This window comes from Natator depressus, chromosome 5 (assembly GCF_965152275.1).
Source record: "Natator depressus isolate rNatDep1 chromosome 5, rNatDep2.hap1, whole genome shotgun sequence".
NCBI classification, from domain to species: domain Eukaryota; kingdom Metazoa; phylum Chordata; order Testudines; family Cheloniidae; genus Natator; species Natator depressus.
Window position 1 is genome coordinate 60149368 of NC_134238.1, and position 20138 is coordinate 60169505.

Consider the following 20138-nt stretch of genomic DNA (forward strand, 5'->3'; position numbering starts at 1 on the left):
CTTTGAAAACTCGTGGCAAACGGGGGAAGTCCTGGATGACTGGAAAAAGGCTAATGTAGTGCCAATCTTTAAAAAAGGGAAGAAGGAGGATCCTGGGAACTACAGGCCAGTCAGCCTCACCTCAGTCCCTGGAAAAATCATGGAGCAGGTCCTCAAAGAATCAATCCTGAAGCACTTACATGAGAGGAAAGTGATCAGGAACAGTCAGCATGGATTCACCAAGGGAAGGTCATGCCTGACTAATCTAATCGCTTTTTATGATGAGATTACTGGTTCTGTGGATGAAGGGAAAGCAGTGGATGTATTGTTTCTTGACTTTAGCAAAGCTTTTGACACGGTCTCCCACAGTATTCTTGTCAGCAAGTTAAGGAAGTATGGGCTGGATGAATGCACTGTGAGGTGGGTGGAAAGCTGGCTAGATTGTCGGGCTCAACGGGTGGTGATCAATGGCTCCATGTCTAGTTGGCAGCCAGTGTCAAGTGGAGTGCCCCAGGGGTCGGTCCTGGGGCCGGTTTTGTTCAATATCTTCATAAATGATCTGGAGGATGGTGTGGATTGCACTCTCAGCAAATTTGCGGATGATACTAAACTGGGAGGAGTGGTAGATACGCTGGAGGGGAGGGATAGGATACAGAAGGACCTAGACAAATTGGAGGATTGGGCCAAAAGAAATCTGATGAGGTTCAATAAGGATAAGTGCAGGGTCCTACACTTAGGATGGAAGAATCCAATGCACCTCTACAGACTAGGGACCTAATGGCTAGGCAGCAGTTCTGCGGAAAAGGACCTAGGGGTGACAGTGGACGAGAAGCTGGATATGAGTCAGCAGTGTGCCCTTGTTGCCAAGAAGGCCAATGGCATTTTGGGATGTATAAGTAGGGGCATAGCGAGCAGATCGAGGGACGTGATCGTTCCCCTCTATTCGACACTGGTGAGGCCTCATCTGGAGTACTGTGTCCAGTTTTGGGCCCCACACTACAAGAAGGATGTGGATAAATTGGAGAGAGTCCAGCGAAGGGCAACAAAAATGATTAGGGGTCTAGAGCACATGACTTATGAAGAGAGGCTGAGGGAGCTGGGATTGTTTAGTCTGCAGAAGAGAAGAATGAGGGGGGATTTGATAGCTGCTTTCAACTACCTGAAAGGGGGTTCCAAAGAGGATGGCTCTAGACTGTTCTCAATGGTAGCAGATGACAGAACGAGGAGTAATGGTCTCAAGTTGCAATGGGGGAGGTTTAGATTGGATATTAGGAAAAACTTTTTCACTAAGAGGGTGGTGAAACACTGGAATGCGTTACCTAGGGAGGTGGTAGAATCTCCTTCCTTAGAGGTTTTTAAGGTCAGGCTTGACAAAGCCCTGGCTGGGATGATTTAACTGGGAATTGGTCCTGCTTCGAGCAGGGGGTTGGACTAGATGACCTTCTGGGGTCCTTTCCAACCCTGATATTCTATGATTCATCAGATTTCTTTTGGCCCAATCCTCCAATTTGTCTAGGTCGCTCGGGCCCTATCCCTGTCCTCCAGCATATCTACCACTCCTCCCAGTTTAGTGTCATCTGCAAACTTGCTGAGGGTGCAATCCACACCATCCTCCAGATCATTAATGAAGCTATTGAACAAAACCAGCCCTGGGACCGACCCTTGGGGCACTGCACTTGATACTCAGTTAATTGTTGTGTTCCCATTTTGTTTGCTCTCAGAAAATTATATATTTACTAATTTCCTGATTTTTTTTTTTAAATGAGCCCAAGTACAATTGTCTTTGCGCATATGGACATATGTCGCAACAATACAAAACAAGCTGACAAATGTAAACAAAAAGAGACCCTCCCCATAAACATAAAAGTACTCTCCTCAACCCACCAGCAAAACACTGAACAAGGAGATGGACTCTGCACTTCCTTCTGAGGGTTAAATTCTGCCTGTTCTCTTTTTCTTGCATACTTCTCTGTATAACAAAGCAATGGAAATCAGAAAAGTCCAGAACTTTATCAGATTATTACAAGCTATGAATGAAGTTTACAGAATGAGAAACAGTTACTACGCGCTTCAGAATTTTTTAATCCTTGGCTAGATACAATGGTATAACAAAACTGTTCCTTTCATTGTACTCCCTATAATTGTAAAATTGAGGTCCTTCAGGATACAGTAGGAAACTTTGGGGCTATATTTATGTCAATAATGAAATGCATAAATTTATCATTTGAGGTTTACTTATTCATATGCAAATAATTTAAATCTCATGGAATTATAGTGTCTAGGTCTTTCGATAGTCTCTTTCATTGCAATCTGCACTCTGTCTAGCCCCTCCCTGTCTGTCTGACCAGGAAACGGGAACCTCACCTTAGGCAACTCTTGTCTTCCTCTTTTATAAACAATTAATTAGATCAACATGTTAAACAGTTTCCAGTTTCCTTATCTTCTTGCTCCAATAGCATACAAGCTTTTTAGTGATCCAATTTTCCTTTCTATAGTATACCTTTAGGACTGAATCTTCGTGTATGTATGCAAAAATGTGCACACATTTTCCACATACAATTATGCAATTGTGTATGCAGCCGGAATAACTGCATCCATAAACACCCTAGACATCTATTTGGTCATTTGCATACATAATCTTGCTAATAATGCTATCTAGCTCCTATAGAGAACTTTTCCTCTGTCAATTTCAAAGTGCTTTAGAAAGGAGGACTCAGTATCCCCTTTTTATAGATGGCGGGGGGGGGGGGAAACTAAGGGATCGAGAGGTGCAGTGACTTGCCCAAGGCCACCCAGTAACCCACTGGAAGAGCCAGTAATAGAACACACGTCTCATGGGTCCCAGTCCAGAACTCTAGCCACCAGTTATGCAAACACAGTTATCTTTACCCAATTATGAATCAGATCCTTCATCTTCTATGACTGTACTTTTTGCATCTTGCATTAAGCATTCTCTGCATCTGATGTTTAGGTGGTTTGGTTTGTTATAATTTAAATTATTTCTTCTTATTGATACAGAGACCCTAATCCTCAAATTTCTCATGTTTACATTTTTTCAAAACTCTTCTACTTAGTGCTTAGAGTTGGGATTTTAAAAAGGAGTCTAAGGGAGTTAACAGCTAAATGGGAGCCGGGTGCCTAACTTTCATAGGCCCTCTTATAGTATTAATAGTTATGCAGGCTGGGATTTGCATGTTATATCTTGCCAGGTTTAATTTCAATTGCATATAGATGCTCTCTCCCTGATGGTCTGACTCTTTTAGAACTCTGTCCTGCACATTATAGAACAGAATTAAAACTGACTTTGCTTTCCGCATGCCAGCAAAATCAACATTTTAAAAGTTATAGGACCAATTTTTAAGCAGGAACAGCTCTCTCAACTTTCACAGAGTTGTGCCTGCTTACACAAGATATAAACTTGATTCACCCTGCCTAGAGGTTTTTTTTTCCACTAGTTCTTGCCCTCACAAGAAATTTACAACAAATAATTCCATAATATTTAGATTGTAGATGCTTTGTACTTCATAAAAAGAAAAGGAGTACTTGTGGCACCTTAGAGACTAACAAATTTATTTGAGCATAAGCTTTCATGAGCTACAGCTCACTTCATCAGCTGTAGCTCACGAAAGCTTATGCTCAAATAAATGTGTTAGTCTGTATCTGCAAAAAGAAAGAGGAGTTGTGGCACCTTAGACTAACACGGCTGCTACTCTGAAACCTTTGTACTTCATATTATTCTTGGCTTGGTTCCCAGGGTTTGGGCCAAAAAAGCTGTTGACCAAGTAAACAATTCAACAAACTGTAAGAAAGCAACCCTGCTGTCTCTCTAAACATATGTTCACCTTCTTGGTTGTTATGTAATTGTTCTCCAAGTCAATAATCCCTTTTGATCAAAGTTCTGGCCTACTTACAAGGTCTCTATCTACAATGACATTTCCATTTTATCTAAATGCTCTGGAGGTCTATCACAATATCCAAGAATCATCAGAGTAGCTTTGTCATCTTTTATTTAAACACTTTAAATCTCACCCACCAAAATCTCTCTCCAGACTTTTTGTCTAGCAACAATGTTGACTCTCCTTCTCCTGTTTCCCTCTGTCTAGTCCTTAAGAAAATAGTTCATTCAAATATTTAAAATGTAGTTGATTTCCTTACTCAACTTTTATAACATTGCATAGTATGTAGTGTCCTTAAAGTTCTATTTCAACTATCTTATAATAAATACTCTTAGCATTTGAATAGAAAAATCCTCCTATAGGGCCAGCTGCTGCAGCCTACAGAGAGATTGTGGGAGTGCTCTAAGGCAGAGAAACCGGCATGAATATTCTGCACAAGGGAGGGCACCAACTGTGAAGATGTGGTGCAGGTACATTCTGCTTCCCTTCCATGCTGTGTAGCAGGTGCATTGGCCACCCCTCTCGCATTGAAAGACTTGCACAGAAGTGGTAGATGTGACTCCACCTGATCATCTTAGGCATTTTGTTAACTTGTATTTAAATAACAGATTCGAGAGAGGGAAAATGGCACTTTAAACTGCCTTAGAAGTTAAGTTGATTAAATATTATTCAGTCATTCCATTATTCAACAAATGTTGTCATTGTCAAATTTTCCCATTTTGAATCGCCACACAGATTTTGGTGAATGCAGTTGAGAGAGTTGAAATAGATGGTGACAAACTGCTTATAAACCAGTATACTTCTGTCAGTAACAGCACTAAAACTGCTCTTCCTTAGCATCTGCCTCCAAACTAGGTATACTATAGTCACAAGCTAGAACATCAGTTGCAGCAATGTATCATCTCTGTTCCTAGGCATTTGTTTCTAATGCAAACACAGCAGCACCTGGACCCCAACTTAGCCCATGGGCATACATTTTAGAACTCATTTAACTCTTTAATTGTTGGATTATTTCATTGTACAAAACCTAGAGGACCCGGTTCTACAAGTTGCTGAGCTTCGTCTGTTTCCATTGCATCAATGGGAGCTCTGCGGTTAATGAGATGTTCAGCATATCAGCCCTATGCTTCACAGTTGCAAATTAAGGGCCAAATGCTGACTGCCTTCAACTCCCGTTGACTTCAGTTGTTACAGAAAAGAAATTATATCCCTAGGCAACCAGAACTGGAAGCAGGGTTGGTATCAGAATTATTGTATCAATGTTTGTCTAGCTCAGGGTATCCTGCCACAGTCAGGATGCTACCAGGGGACATGGGGCAATTGAATGGTGGCATGGTGAGGCTAGCAATTGTCTTCAAGTGCAAAAATAACATGATTATTCTACTATTGATACTCTTCATGTTTTGTAGTTAACCTCTTTTTTTATTCTAGATGTGATGCGAGCATTGCAAAGCTATCTGGAGACATAAATATCATCAGGCACGAGATCCAGAGGCTAGAGAAAGAGATTGGTGGCATCCGCTCTACCTCAGACAGTTATGCTAATAATTTAGAGATGAAGGTGAGCAGATGAACACAACTTATATCCCATATCTTACAGCCAAAAGATATTTTCATTATCTTTCTCTCATCACAACTGCTGACCAATGTTAATGGAGGATGTGATATTGACATTGGTGTATTGATTTGTTTAAACAAGCCCCTTTCCATTCCAATAACATTATACAATAGTGTGTGTACACACACACACAGGAGAAATGCAAACTAAACAATGCAATCCTGGGATGTGGGGATCACGAAATGCTAAAAAAAAAAATCCCATTATAATTTGCTAATAATATTTCATTACACAAACCTTAGAGCCTTGAGCCCTTTCTTGTTTTAAAATGCATCTTGAAATTTCAGATCCAAGGACTTTAGAAGTTGGAAAATACCACAGGAAACCAGGATTTTATTCTTTAGTTTCAGCTTCAGAAAGTAGCTGGGACAGATCTAGTTGCTTAAGTTCATCACAAATTAGCCATGCAAATTTTGGAACCATTCCAAAGTGCTCTTGAACTTGTCATTCTTAGGGTAAAACTTTCACTTTTGTCAGTCACTTTTTCTGCTAAAGTATTTTCTTCTGCAGTGTATATAGCATGGATATATGGATATTTTCACAACCAACAGTGCTGTATAGTATTCCTAGCATTCGACCTCTCCTGTCAGAGACTAGCACCCTCAGCTCCCTTTGCCTTCAATACAAATACAAGCTGATCTGCATCCTGCAGGATTGAGTACATAAATAATATCTTTACACAGGGGTAATTTGCCTCTTACCAAGTAATAACTGCCGGTCCCTCCTTCCACCCCAGTGAGTACCCACCATATTCATTAAAGGTTTCTATTTAGATGAAATTTACTATACCTTAATCTTTAATTTCCTTATTTAAAATAGTCACTTCACTGCATTCTGCATGAATGTGCTTCTATGTAAAACAAGCTTCCAGTCATTTCATACAGTGCAAATATCAGCTTCATCTGCTCCAAGGCAGAATTACCCATGGCAGTTCAGATGAAGATATTTTACCTGTATTATAAGATACTGTTTGGAAATCTGTCTCTTTCAATACATGTAAAAACATCCTGCCTCCCTACTACATGGAAAGCGGAACAGGTGTGTGCTAAAATCACATGAAGCAGCATACAAGTGTGTGTGTGGTTTAAAAAAAAAAACAAACAAAAAAAACACCAAGTCAGCCAGCTCATATAGAGACGTTAAGCAGAAAATGGAACAACAGTGTCCACTGAAGAGAAAACATATCTTTTCTCACAGAATGACCCTAAACAGAATGCAGAAGAACAGAGTCTGAATGCAAGTTAATCTATTGATCAGAAAACTATATTGGGGGGAAAACTATAGTAAAGAACAGAATTATCAGACAACATAGACGAACATGATTTGTTGGGGAAGAGTCAACCTGGTTTTTGTAAAAGGAAATCATGCTCACCAATCCACTAGAATTTTTTAGGGGGTGGGGTGTCAACAAGCATGTGAACAGGGGTGAACTAGTGGATACAGTGTACTTAGCTTTTGACAAAGTAAGCTGTCAGGGATAAGAGGGAAGGTCCTATCATGAATCAGTATTTAAAAGATAGGAAACAAAAGGTAGGAATAAATGGTCAGTATTCAGAATGGAGAGAAGTAAATGATGGTGTCCCCCCAGGAGTCTGTACTGGAAAAAATACTGTTCAACATATTCATAAATGATCTGGAAAAAGGCATAAACCGTGAGGGGCAAAATTTTCAGATGATACAAAACTACTCAACATAGCGTGATACAGGAGGGCTAGGAAGCAGTGGAAGAGGGGAGATGTATAAACCCTAGGCTAATTAAGGCATAGTTTCCTGTAGACTAGGGAGAGTTGCTACAGGTTAATTGGAGCACCTGTAGTCAAGTAAGGCCCTGTCAGGAACCTAATAAAACCCCCTGCTTCAGGCAGTGAGGGTGTGAGGAAGGAAAGAGGACTGGAGTTTGGAGGTGCATTGCTGAGACTTGGAAAACCAGAGAACTGAAGGAAGGGAGACCCTGCCTCAGCATCAAGGACCGAGGGTAACCCTACCCAAGGGGGAAGAGGGTAAGAAATCTGCAGGGGCTGGGGCTCAGAGTGAGGAGCAAACCCAGACCCCTCCCCTGCTTCCATCCTCTACCATCTTCCTGGGCCAGTAGTAGGGTCCTTAGTGCCCCCTGCCAAGAAAAGCATGGGACCCACCATATCAACATTGGCCATTCTGTCACAATAGTTAAGTCCAAAGCAAACTGTGGAGAGTTAGAGGGATTTCACAAAACTGGGTGACTGGGCAACAAAATGGCAGATGAAATTCAGTGTTGATAAATGCAAAATAATGCACATTGGGAAAACATAATCCCAACTAGACATATAAAATGATGGGGTCTTAATTAGCTTTTACCACTCAAGAAAGTTCTCTGAAAACATCCGCTCAATGTGCAGTGGCAGTCAAAAAAGCTAACCATGTTGGGTCTCACTGAGAAAGGGACAGATAAGACAGAAAACAGCATATTGCCTCTATATAAATCCATGGTATACACACATCTTGAATACTGTGTGCACATGTGGTTGCCCCATCTCAAAAAAGATATACTGGAAAAGGTTCAGAAAAGGGCAACAAAAATGATTAGGGGGTATGGAAAAGCTTCCATATGAGGAGAGATTAATAAGACTGGGACTTTTCAGCATGGAAAAGAGACAACTAAGGGGTACATGATAGAGGTCCATAAAATCATGACTGGTGTGGAGAAAGTAAATAAGGAAGTGTTGTTTACTCCTCCTCATAACACAAGAACTAGGGGTCACCAAATGAAATTAATAGCCAGCAGGTTTAAAACAAACCGAAGTATTTTTTCACACAGTGCACAGTCAACCTGTGGAACCCCTTGCCAGAGGATGTTGTGAAGGCCAAGACTATAACAGGGTTCAAAAAAGAACTAGATAAGTTCCTGAAGGATCGGTCCATCAATGGCTATTAGCCAGGATGGGCAGGGATGCAAAACCATACTCTGAAGTTTCCCAAGCCTTTGTTTTCCAGAAGCTGGGAATTAGGGTGACCAGATGTCCTGATTTTTGGGTCTTTTTCTAATATAAGCTCCTATTAGCCCCCCACTCCCTGTCCTGATTTTTCACACTTGCTGCCTGGTCACCCTACTGGGACTAGGTGACAGGGTATGGGTCACTTGATGACTACCTGTTCTGTTCATTCCCTCTGGCATTGACCACTGTCAGAAGACTGGATACTGGGCTAGATGGACCATTGGTCTGACCCAGTATGGCTGTTCTTATGTTCAGAAAACAATGTAATCACTGTGGGTCTTATTTGACTCCCCTTAAGTAGTCCTGTGGATTTCAATGATCCTACTCCTATGGATTAAGGTACTAACAGTATACAATGGTGGCAGAATTGGCCCTGTTTAGTTTGGGATTACATTTGCCATATACAGTTTTCTAATTGCCAAATGAATTATAATTTCCCAGTAGGTGATTTTTAGCTCATGATTAAAGTCTTGCATGAACTTCAAAAAAGCCTTTACATTAGGGCCTAATTAAATTCATCTGCCAAGTGTACTGAACATAATCAAACCCATGGTATTTCAAATTTTCTCAGATTTGGTCTCCCAATTTAGGTAGACCTGCATCCTGGATTCTCTACATAAAACCATCATTTAGCATCAAGTATTTGGAATGCTACAAAGAATGCTACCAGTGAATCATCATGCGTTGTAAATAGAGTTGGGAGCCACAATAGGTAGCTGTATATACGAATTTTACCTTATAAAGGGCTCAGTCCCCACTGAGCTCAATAGGAGTTAAATGGTGGTCCGCATCTTGCAGAATCTGGTCCAAAGAGAACAGAGTATACAGCCAGAAGTTTGACTACTAGACTTTAGCATGCAGTGAAATTACTTTTGGAAAAAGCACTTTCAGTTGCACACCCACCTTAAGTTCAGGCTGATTTCCCAGCTCCTGTAGCAATAATGTGTAGTTAATGTAAGTGCTGATAGTTTGGCTCATGAAAACATTCCCCGTTGAATTTTCATTAGGTAATGCGGCTATTAGACAAGATCGAGACTTCCAACTCTGAGCAAAGCTCTCATTTAAAGACAGTCCAGGGGGATCAACACCATGAATTGCAACTTCTGGATTTCAAGTAGGTGATGGAAAGTTTGGGTTTTTTTAATTATATTAATGCACTCTGAATGCTTTAGTCTGATGATGGAGTTGGCATGAAACAGCAAAACGGATTGATTTATATACATGCAAAAATGCTGAGGGAAGACATACACAATACAGTCATCTATTAAAAATATAGAATTGAATAATATTGTTTTTAAAACTAATCCTTAAAATGAAGAGCCACTAAATGCCACCCCAGAAGAAACAACAAATGCAGAAGTCAGTGAAGCTTACCATACTTAAAAAGGCACTAGCCACATTTGTTCAATTTACCATAACATTTATGGCTGACTTGCAGCCTGGCTAGTGTGGCAGCACAGGGGCATACAGGGAATGAAGGTACCCCCCCATACCCCTGTTCTGGCTACCTATGCCATTGGAAGCAGCATGGGAAGGGAAGCAGGCTCCATAGAGCTGCTACTTCACCCATTTGTGCAGGTGGGCAGGAAGGGTGGGGAATAGGTAGACCTTTAGGTCTGGCAGACAGTGTAGCTATGCTAGGGCATCAGGAAATGTATGCTGGTCATGATCACCTGCACCTAGGCAACCATCAATTTTTAGTGGAGTGACCAATTCAGCTTTATCGATCAGAATAAGGTCTACTATAGAATTACCTCCACCTTGCTTACAATACTTTGTGTTTAAAAGAAAAAATGTGAGAATTTTTTTATTCTACATTTTATAAAAAGATGTTTAAGGAGCTGTTCATCCTGTGTTTGTGTGGTTCTGGGGTAACACAACCTTACCCAGTAGCCCTGTCACAGCTCTAGATGAGCTCCCCCTCCTGGACACTCACTAGACTGCTCTGGGGGGATCCAAATGCTGAATCCCTCCAGAGTCTGAACAGAGCCCAGGCACTGCCCCAGCTTGAGGTGTCTAGGCTCACACTCAGTGAGGATCCCTTACTTAACTTTCTGCGAACCGAGACCCTGCAGTCCCACTGCCCAGCCCAGTGGCTGCTCTAGCTACAAGCAAACTAGGCAGCTGCCTAGGGTATCATGGCAGCCAGGCCAAACCTGAACTATGCTGCAACCCCGTGCACCAGGTCACAACGCTGCTCACTCAAATTTTACCCAGCCAGCCCCTCCCCACATCATGATGGAGAGACACTAGGCTAAACCTGAGTGAATGGCACTGCAACCTGGCACTTGGCTCCCCCCATTCTACTACAATCACTGGAAGGCTCACCATACTCCCTGCCAAAAAAGTCCAATGCGCCTTTTCTAGGAGGTGGAGGGGAGTCACACACTGAAGCTTTGCCTAGAGGGGGCAGATTGTCTTGAGCAGCCTCTGGCCCAATCCTTGTTACCAGTGGTGACACCTCTGGTTCCCCCATAGCTTAAACACACCTGCTAGGTTTATAGTTTACGTCTTCAAGGGGTATGTGAGATGCCTACACAACAGACACTTTGCACAGGAGTCTAAAATACATTTGCTCTTTACTTAGCATGAAAAATTTACAGATCCAGACAAATAAACCCTATATGCTTCCCTCCCCCCCCCCCCCAACTCACTCAGTTTCTTTACCACTCTGGACCATTCTTTGTGCTGGGGCCAGGGTTCTCTGGGAGACCCAGGACCCTTCCCCTGCAGCGACCTGACTTATCTGAACCTTCGTGCATCTCTCTCTCTCATTCGCTCACTCTGCAGGCCAGTTTGCTTTGATCTTGGTTGGTCCCACAGCTAAATTGCCCCCACACCCCCACTAAGAAAGCACATCCATCTCTTCTCCTTGGTCCTGTGTGACTCTGAGAATTCTTCTCTCTCTCTCTTCCCCCTCCCCCGACCTTTTCAAAATGTTTGCCATCTCTTGCTTTGTCCTCTCTGGGAATTTTCTACTCTCTCCTTCACCAGCCCCCTTCAGAGAGATAGGATAAGACAGGTTCTCCTAGGCTTGAACTAACCTATTGTCTCAAGATGCTTCCACCTGAACAGGCAGCTAGCAATTTCTAACACCTTTGTACCTGGTCAGGGAAGGATGTGACACAGCCCATGTCAGCAACGATGGGAGCCACATGCACTTAGAGGTATTCAAAAATACAGTCCTTTCAAAAGAACCACTTCATATCCTCGATCAGAATTCATAACTTCTACAGGCAAATTCCCCATCTTGTGATTTCAGTTAGCACATTGATCTGTACATATAACAGATCCTGCCCTTCTGAATTGTCAATTCTAAAGCATGTAATGGTATCTTTGACATAGAATGCCATTCTCCCCCACCCTCTTCTGCCCACTCTTTCCTAAATAAGAGCTTTAGCATTCCAGTCAAGTGACTCACCCACTCACTTTTCAGTAATACCAATTATATCTCCCCTCCTGACTCCCTTTTAAATTGGTCAGGTTGACCACTGGACTATACTATCTGTATGATATCAATACACTCAGTGTATTTTCTCAGGAGCAAGTAAAAACATTTCCAGGAAAAGCACTTAATATAAATTTTTTTGCCAAGTGGTGTTGCTTATCTCCCTGATCACGATTTGCATGCCAGTGGTACCTAGGGACCCCAGTGATGTGCTAGGTTCTATACAGAACAATGACAATAGTCCCTCACCCAAAGAGCGAACAGTAAAATGAGATAACAGGTGGATACAACAAACAGTGGGGAAGCTCAAAGAAATAGTTAGACTGGTGAAACTGATAAGTATGAGCAGAAATGGTCATAGCATGCCAACTGCCCAATCATTGTTGAGGTTGTTTATAGGCATCATGCAGAGGAGAGCGTTTTAGGGGGGCTTTGAAGGAGGCCAATGAGATGGCTTAGTTGTTGTTTACAGGGATCTTTTATGTGGGAGGGCTGGCCAGGGAGGAAATGTTTTGAAAACTTTACAAAAGGATGCTGAAGACTGGCATAGTGGAGGCAAGAGTGGTGTCTCGGTAGTAATGTAAAAGATGATGGGTAAGGCAGGGATAAACCATGACGGGCCTTAAAGCAGAGAAGATTAGTTTGTGTTAAAGGGGAGCCAGTGGAGGGATGCAAAGAGAGATGTTGCGGAGAAACAATGAGCCAGGAAAATATTTGCAGCAGCATTTTGAATAGCTATAAGTAGGGAAAGACTGCAGGATTATGAGGAAACTTATTGCTCTTAAGTGGGCAGAGAAAATGAATGAACTGATTTTTCTGGTCCCTCACCACTCCCTTCTGCAAGCCTATTCATCCCTGGCTTATCACTGACTGTGGGGAAAAGGGCTTGTCGGAGCCCCTTGTTGAAATACTTGTAGTACAGGATTGTTATCGTTTTTCTTGATAAATGGGGAGGGGGATCCTTTTTCCAGAAAGTGAGTCCATTGCCATGATAAAGAAAATTGCTCAAATTTTCATTCTTGAACTTTCAGAACAATCTCTTGCAATTGTTTGGTTTGTTTAGCAATAACAAAAAATGACCCAATGCATTATTTAAAATAGCTCTTGATAAGGTGTGAGCTACAGGCAAGAACTGATGTCAGATTCCATGTATAGCAAGTCATTTACTATTGCTCTGTTCTTGTTTTCAGAATCTCAGTTACTGTTAATTACCATTATCTCTACCACCAGACTAATAACACTGTACCTGTAGCATTGTTTAAAAAAAGTCTCTCAATTTTTTTTTTTCAGGATGATATTTGAACTTTAGAATTACAAGTAAATGTGCCTTCCAGGAATGCTTTGTTATAAGCTTCTGTTTTATATTTTGACTGAGGCACAAAAGCCCAGCTGGCTTGCCCCAAAGCTGTGCACTTACTCAGTAGTACTGCTCAAATTAGAATTCCAGGAGTCAGTTTACAGGAGAACAAATATGTCAGAAAACATTTTCTATGCTAATTTCTAATACTCTTTAAGGTCAGGTCACCCACAAAAGCTTGGAAATTTACATTTATAACTGAAACTTGGTCCTAAAATCATCTCTGTAATATAGCTCACAATGTACATTATATCACATTTTTGCAACATAAAAAGACCAAAGTCTAAAGCACACAGCCCCCTCTAACTCTAACTAGACACTGTTCACAGCTCTGATTTCTGAGCTGTTAGCCTCAATCCCTCTCCCTCTCCCTCCCTTGTCTGCTTTCTGGACTTTATCCTCTGTCTTTTGGAGGACTTCCAGACTCCCATACGCCCCCAAGGCAAACTGATCTCCTGTACTCTCACAAGCTTCTATTCTGTCTTTCCATGTTTCCATTTCCAGCTCAGTCCTGACTTTGCTGCTTTTCCTGGTGCCAACAATATAGGGTATGCTCAGCCTGATACTGTAGTGACCACAACCAGTTGGATCCTTTATGTCTAGAAATGGAATGGAACCAATCCATTTCAAGAGTAAATTTGATTGGAGAAGTGAATGTGTGTAATAGTTTATTTTCCCATTCCAATCTTCTCCCCCAGATGACAACGTGCATCAGAACTAAGCCAGCCTGGCTTGTTAAAAACAATTTACTCAAGTGACTAAGGTTTTCACATAACATTGACTAAAACTCAGATGTATTGCTAAAAGATTAAACCTTCTTAATATTAGGGTGAATAGTCTTCTAAATGACCTCCGGGATCAAATTCAGGACCAACGAAAATGGACAGAAATCCAGCTGAGGCGATCTGAACAAGAACAAGCCTACCATAAAGATCAGTTTCTTAATGCAATGAAGGAGAGACTGGTAAGATGTTTTATAATCCCAGACTGATAAAATAGTATAGATTTCTAGACCTCTCAAGACTGATTACAAGAGAAACCCCAAAGATTTTTGATTCCATAAAAATTTCCAGAGATGCAAAGTCAAAACCCCCAAAGTAGACAGCAAAACCCTTAAGCCCCTGAAGCGCAACTCTGTCAGTAAAATGACCAAAGAATGGAAATGGACTGGTAATGCAATATAAAATCTTTAGTCTCGATGTTGTCAATTCCAAATCCATCTCACAGTGGTACTGACCAAAAGCTACCATCTGACTGTTTAATGGTCTATGTGCTTGGTGCTCTAAGTCTGTTTTTCCATTGGAAGAGTTGTCCACATCACAAAAACCACCACCACATTTGGCATCCTCAGACATTCTCATCAGAGAAACCAAGGACTGAGTGGCTAAGGGCATTCTACACATGTGGTACCTGACAGCCAGAGCTGAGATACATGGCTGGATCAAAATGGAGAAGCTCCATGCTGTTCCCATCCATGTTGAACCTGTGCTATGAATAAACGGAGGACTCCAGCTGTCTCATACTTGCTCCTTCAATGAGCATTGTATTCAGACAAAGCATTTTAGAAAATTAAACACAAATGAAAGGTGGGCCACATCCACCATATTATTCTTTAACATTCCTTCCTCTCCATCTTAGAAATAGCTGAAGAACTTCAGTGTTTAAAGCTTCAAAATGGTTAGGTGAAACAAACAAATTCTTCCACCTGAAGTCTGGCAAAATATTTTTCCTGAAATCACACTTTTCAGCAGAGCCCCAGGAAGAGAAGAGGCAAGGGGGAGGAAACAGGGTAAATTGAAGAATGCAGGGAGGATTAAAGGAGTGTGAAACTAAAAGGGAGAGAGAGGGGTGCAGAGTGGAGAATATGAAAGATGAGTAAAGAGGTAGAACAGATGCAGATAAGAGAAGGCTTGCAGGAGTGATAGTAGAATTCCTGGTAATGCAGTACTCCACAAATCAATTTTTCATTTTGTGTAATTGGGCTCCATACATTCAAAATTACTGCCAAGATATACAATAGACAATGTCCTTCTATGAACTGGAATATTCACCTGAAAACAAATGCAGTACATTTTATATTCGCTATTCCTTTAACTCTGGATACTGTGGTCCCCAACATGGATTGAGACATAGTTCACCCAACCATACCAGAACTCTCCTATCAATAGTAAACTGCCCACAGTTCAAAGTACCAAAATTCACATCCTGGACTTACACACTTTCACTTTGAGCTCAGGCACCAAAGGTCTAGAGCCACTGTGATTTGTGTAAGGCACTGAAGCATTCTTCAGTATTAGTGCTTAGCTTCAGAAAATCCCTGTTCTCAGGGTCTGGAAATGAAGGTTTATTTTGTTGGACTGATGAATCAAACTTCTAGCATAACATCCTTCCAGCTGCATTAAGGATTCTTTCTTTGCATCCCAAGAATAGTCCTGGAGAGAATGCAATATATTTAGCAAACTTCTTCCTTTGGTTCTTACAAACACAAATCTCAAAGATTGCTAGTGCATATTTAAAATCACATACATGATTTATAGGATGTACAAAATTTGTCTATACAGAATTTCATAAACATGTTTCGGTTCAAAACCTCCAGCTTACCAAATCTTAAATTTCATAGGAATTAGGGCTGTCAGGCAATTTAAAAAAAAATCATGATTAATCGTGCAATTAAAAAGATTAATCGCACTGGTAAACAATAATAGAATACCATTTATATAAATATTTTTGGATGTTTAGTCACAAGTTTGTTTAATGCATTATATTTTTAACAAGCATCATCAGCATGGAAGAATGTCCTCTGGAATGGTGGCCAAAACATGAAGGTGCATAGGAATGTTTAGCATATCTGGCATGTAAATACCTTGCAATGCTGGCTACAAAAGTGCCATGTGAATGTCTGTTCTCGCTTTCAGGTGACATTGTAAATAAGAAGAGGGCAGCATTATCTCCTGTAAATGTAAACAAATTTGTTTGTCTTAGCAATTGGCTGAACAAGAAGTAGAACTGAGTGGACTTGTAGGCTCTAAAATTTTGCATTGTTTTGTTTTTGAGTGAAGTTATGTAACAACAAAAAAATCTACATTTGTAAGTTGCACTTTCACAATAAAGAGATTGCACTAAGGTACTTGCATGAGGTGAATTGAAAAATACTATTTCTTTTACCATTTTTTACAGTGCAAATATTTGTAATAAAAATAATATAAAGTAAGCACTGAACACTTGAATTCCATGTTGTAATTGAAAGCAATATATTTGAAAAATGTAGAAAAACATCCAAAATTAATAAATTTCAGTGGGTATTTAACAGTGCAATTAAAACTGAAATTAATCACTAATTTTTAATCACAATTTTTTTTAGTTAATCATGTGAGTTCACTGCAATTAATCGACAGCCCTAATAGGAATAATTGGGAATTGATACTTGAGTAATACATTTTAATTAGTTCTTTTAAAGCTCGGAAAGCTGCTTCTGGCCTTTTGATAAATACACTACATCCTGCTGCAGGGTTCAATATCAAATACATTATTATGATTCGCAGCAGCAGCAGGTATGATCTTGGGTGTGTCAAAGGACATAGCACTGAGTTCCAAACAAAACTCCTATGAAAATGTCCTTGAATTTGAATCTTGAACAAAATGCTTCTATAACTTAGTCCATCCAGTCATCTACTGTACTGAATAAATCAAATTTATTTACTACTGATGATACAGTGCAATAGAGAAGACGCTAAAAATATTATTTCCAGCCCTATAAAACACAGCAGCTTTGAGGTATTATTTGCTGCCTCTGATACTAGCATTTTCATGGGTGTTTTGCAGAGAAGACACCTATATGCAGTGCTATTTTCTCTGTAGAGAGATTGTATGAAAGTTGTGCCAAAACATAGTCAACATTAGCCTGAGCTTGCAGCACTACTTTTGAATAGAAGAAATAGGACAGAGCATAGTTTCTTGCTCGCTCTCTGGAGTAGCCAAACTGTCCACTGGTGGTGGTGGTGGTTGCTTCATGAAAAACACAGCTGGAAATGCAGTTGTGTGGGTGGGACTTCGAGGAATCTTCAAAGCAGAACCTCAGAGGGAACAGCAGTGTGTAGCAGGCGATGGAGTGTTCAAAGCTACTCACGAAAGTTCGGATCATATCTTTGGGGGGGTACTTGACGCCAATCAGGATCAGGCCGTAACTGCTAAGCCAACTGTTACAGCCCGTTGTCCAGGCTCTACATATTTTGAAACAGAGGGTACAATTGCTTACTCGTCACTCATGTGACATACAGAAGCTGTATGAACATGAGCACGGATTAGGCTCTAAGTTTACATGCGATAGGATGGATCTGTTTAATGAGTGCAGAACAGCCGTAGGTTATTCTGGGAGATGACTCACTTCATCAGCCACCTGTATATAATTTCAATATTTGTACATGCAAAGTTTAGCGTATTGGTTTAAACAAACTCTGGTTAGGTTTCAACAACACTGCTGTTTGTAAACATTTTATTTTTGAGGCAAAGCCTGCCACTGCCTCTGCAGGGTCCCCTGGGAGCAGAACTATGCCATTCTGCTGTGTAAGACCAGGGGGTGCTGACCATAGCGTGACACAGAGCTCTGAGCCACAAGGCTCCCTGTATTGCAGTGTGCAGAGCAAGGCGGAGGTGGCGGAAGGTAGCCACAAAACCCCTCCCTTCGTGCCCCCCAGGAGCTGTGTAATAGCCTTCAGAGGCTACTGCAGCCAGTAGGCTTATGTGTGGGAAAGGATTTCTCTCCAGCCCCTAACTGCACATCTACTTCAGCTCTAGACTGGCTACTCATGCTGAGCTCTGGATTTGTTCCTTAATGTTTAACACTTTGGGCTAGGAAGCTTCATGTGAGAGAAGCATATAACAGAAAGCTGCAGGGGAGTGTGAATTTGTTTCCAGTCCTTTGTTCCAAGGTGAAACATGGACTAAATCGTTTGTTTGTTTGTTTGTTTTAAATGCCCTGCACCAGCCTCCATTCCACCCTGTCTCACCCCCTGAATCTCAGGGGGATGGGGGAGGGTTGGAGAACATCCTGCATGGGTATAAGGCTCCAGCAACATTTATTTAGACAATATTATATTAACTATGTGGATTTCAAAGGTAAAGAAAACTGCCTCTTGGCTGGCAAGCATGAGTTAAACCAGTTTTCTGGTGAGCCGTGTAATCCTCCTGAGGCCCTCTCAACACTGATGGACACATGCAGGGCATGTGTAACTACACATTTCCGAGTAAGGCTCTGACAGTGGGCGAAAGCTCCAGCAGTTCGGAGCTGTCAGAGCCTTTCCCCGCTGTCAGAGCCTTTCCCCACTGCCAAAGCCTTTCCTTGCAGCAGGGAAAGGCTCCGGCAGCAGGGAGGCAGTGGGATATTACACTGCTAAAAACAAGTGTAAACATGGGACTGTAGACTGCTATGTAGGATATATACTTGAAGGTTCTAGTGTGTCTTTACTCACCTAAGCATTGCCTCACAGTCTACACTGCTATTTATACTCCTGTTAGGTGGGTGTTCAGTGTATGTACTCTATAGACTGCCATAAGTGTAGACCTAGCCTTATTAACTTTGGTATTTATGTGATGTTCACATGATATCTATTTAAAAGGAAGCAGCAGAAAAGAAACTGGAAGAAAACCTTCACCTCTCGCTAAAGCTAGAGAATAATAAACCACAGCAATATGAAATGGCGCTGAGCCAGGTGACAAAATATGAAAATAAACTGCATGCAAGAATTACTAGATTTGAAAGACAGATCTGGAATGAGCTGGAGGAAATCCAGAATGAATATAGATCAGGTAAGAAGGGTTTATTTGTTATATTTGTACAGGACTGTAACATGCTTCCTAGTCAAATGGGAACAATACCAAAATATGTCTTTCTTCCTTAGTGCCATATAACTATTTTTCAAATAGTTTTTCCTCACTGCCTATTACTGCTGACAGACATTACAATAGCCCACCACAATCTGGTACTCCAGTTTCTTTTTCCCATGGTGACACTGTCCTTTAGTAGCTTGTATCTGGAGGCCTGAATCTGGTTTCCAAACTCAGCCTTAGGGACTGCATCTAACAGTGAGAATCCTTTTCTTCCATCATCAGCTAATCAGGAGGCTGCAGCCTTTCTATTTGCACAAGAACCTTGTTACTGAGATCTTTGCTTGATGATGTGTAGCTGTGTATATTTTCACTTAAGGCAGCAGATAACAAGGTCCTTCTGAAGTTTCAACTTGCTACAAAGAGTGGCACAATACAAATCTGTACACTGATAATTAGATTAAACAGGCAGACACACGCATACCTGTTCAGTGTTCTATGATGAATGCTAGTGACATCCACCAGTGCACTTGCAGACCAAATTCTAACCTAGTCATGTTCTACCACGACCTTCACAGATTTGGACTTGGCTATCTCAAAGACCACCTTACCATCCACAACCTGGCAAGACAGGATCTAGCAGGATGATGCAATTAGAAAATTCCTGAATTTAAAAATTTAGATGCTGAAGGATGAGCATTCTCCGCAGCAAGTCCTTGGTTGCTGAACTTTATGTCAGAGATAATCAGGCTAAACCCAAATCCAGCCATCTTCAGATCAAAATGCCAAAACCCAGCTTTTCTGTAAACACTTCCCCAGTAACTTTTTCCTAACTATCTGCTGGGGATGACAAGAAATAAGAAGACCAAGAAGAACAGGTATGGAGAAACACAAGAAGAAAGAGCACTTTCTTTGTAATTTTTATGCCATCTCAGTAGCTGCTGTTGGTGCTTATACGCTGCTGAGACAGTATAAAAGCCAAGATATCTTGGAAATCTCTGAAATATGAGAGATCTGTTTGGATTTTTTATAACTTTAAATACTC

General features: G+C 41.1%; 1 protein-coding gene across 5 annotated transcripts in view; it reads left to right on the forward strand.

Annotated features, from left to right (window-relative positions):
- FAM81B (family with sequence similarity 81 member B) overlaps positions 1–20138 on the forward strand; it is a 65357-nt gene that overhangs the window by 40354 nt on the left and 4865 nt on the right. For 4 of the 5 annotated variants that reach the window (XM_074952864.1, XM_074952866.1, XM_074952865.1 and 1 more), the window contains 4 exons: positions 5307–5436; positions 9473–9579; positions 14099–14234; positions 18886–19075. In XM_074952864.1, coding sequence (XP_074808965.1) covers positions 5307–5436; positions 9473–9579; positions 14099–14234; positions 18886–19075 — 563 coding nt within the window. Of the gene's footprint in view, positions 1–5306; positions 5437–9472; positions 9580–14098; positions 14235–18885; positions 19076–19671; positions 19956–20138 lie in introns of those variants that run through there. The other variant, XM_074952868.1, reaches the window with a different exon arrangement.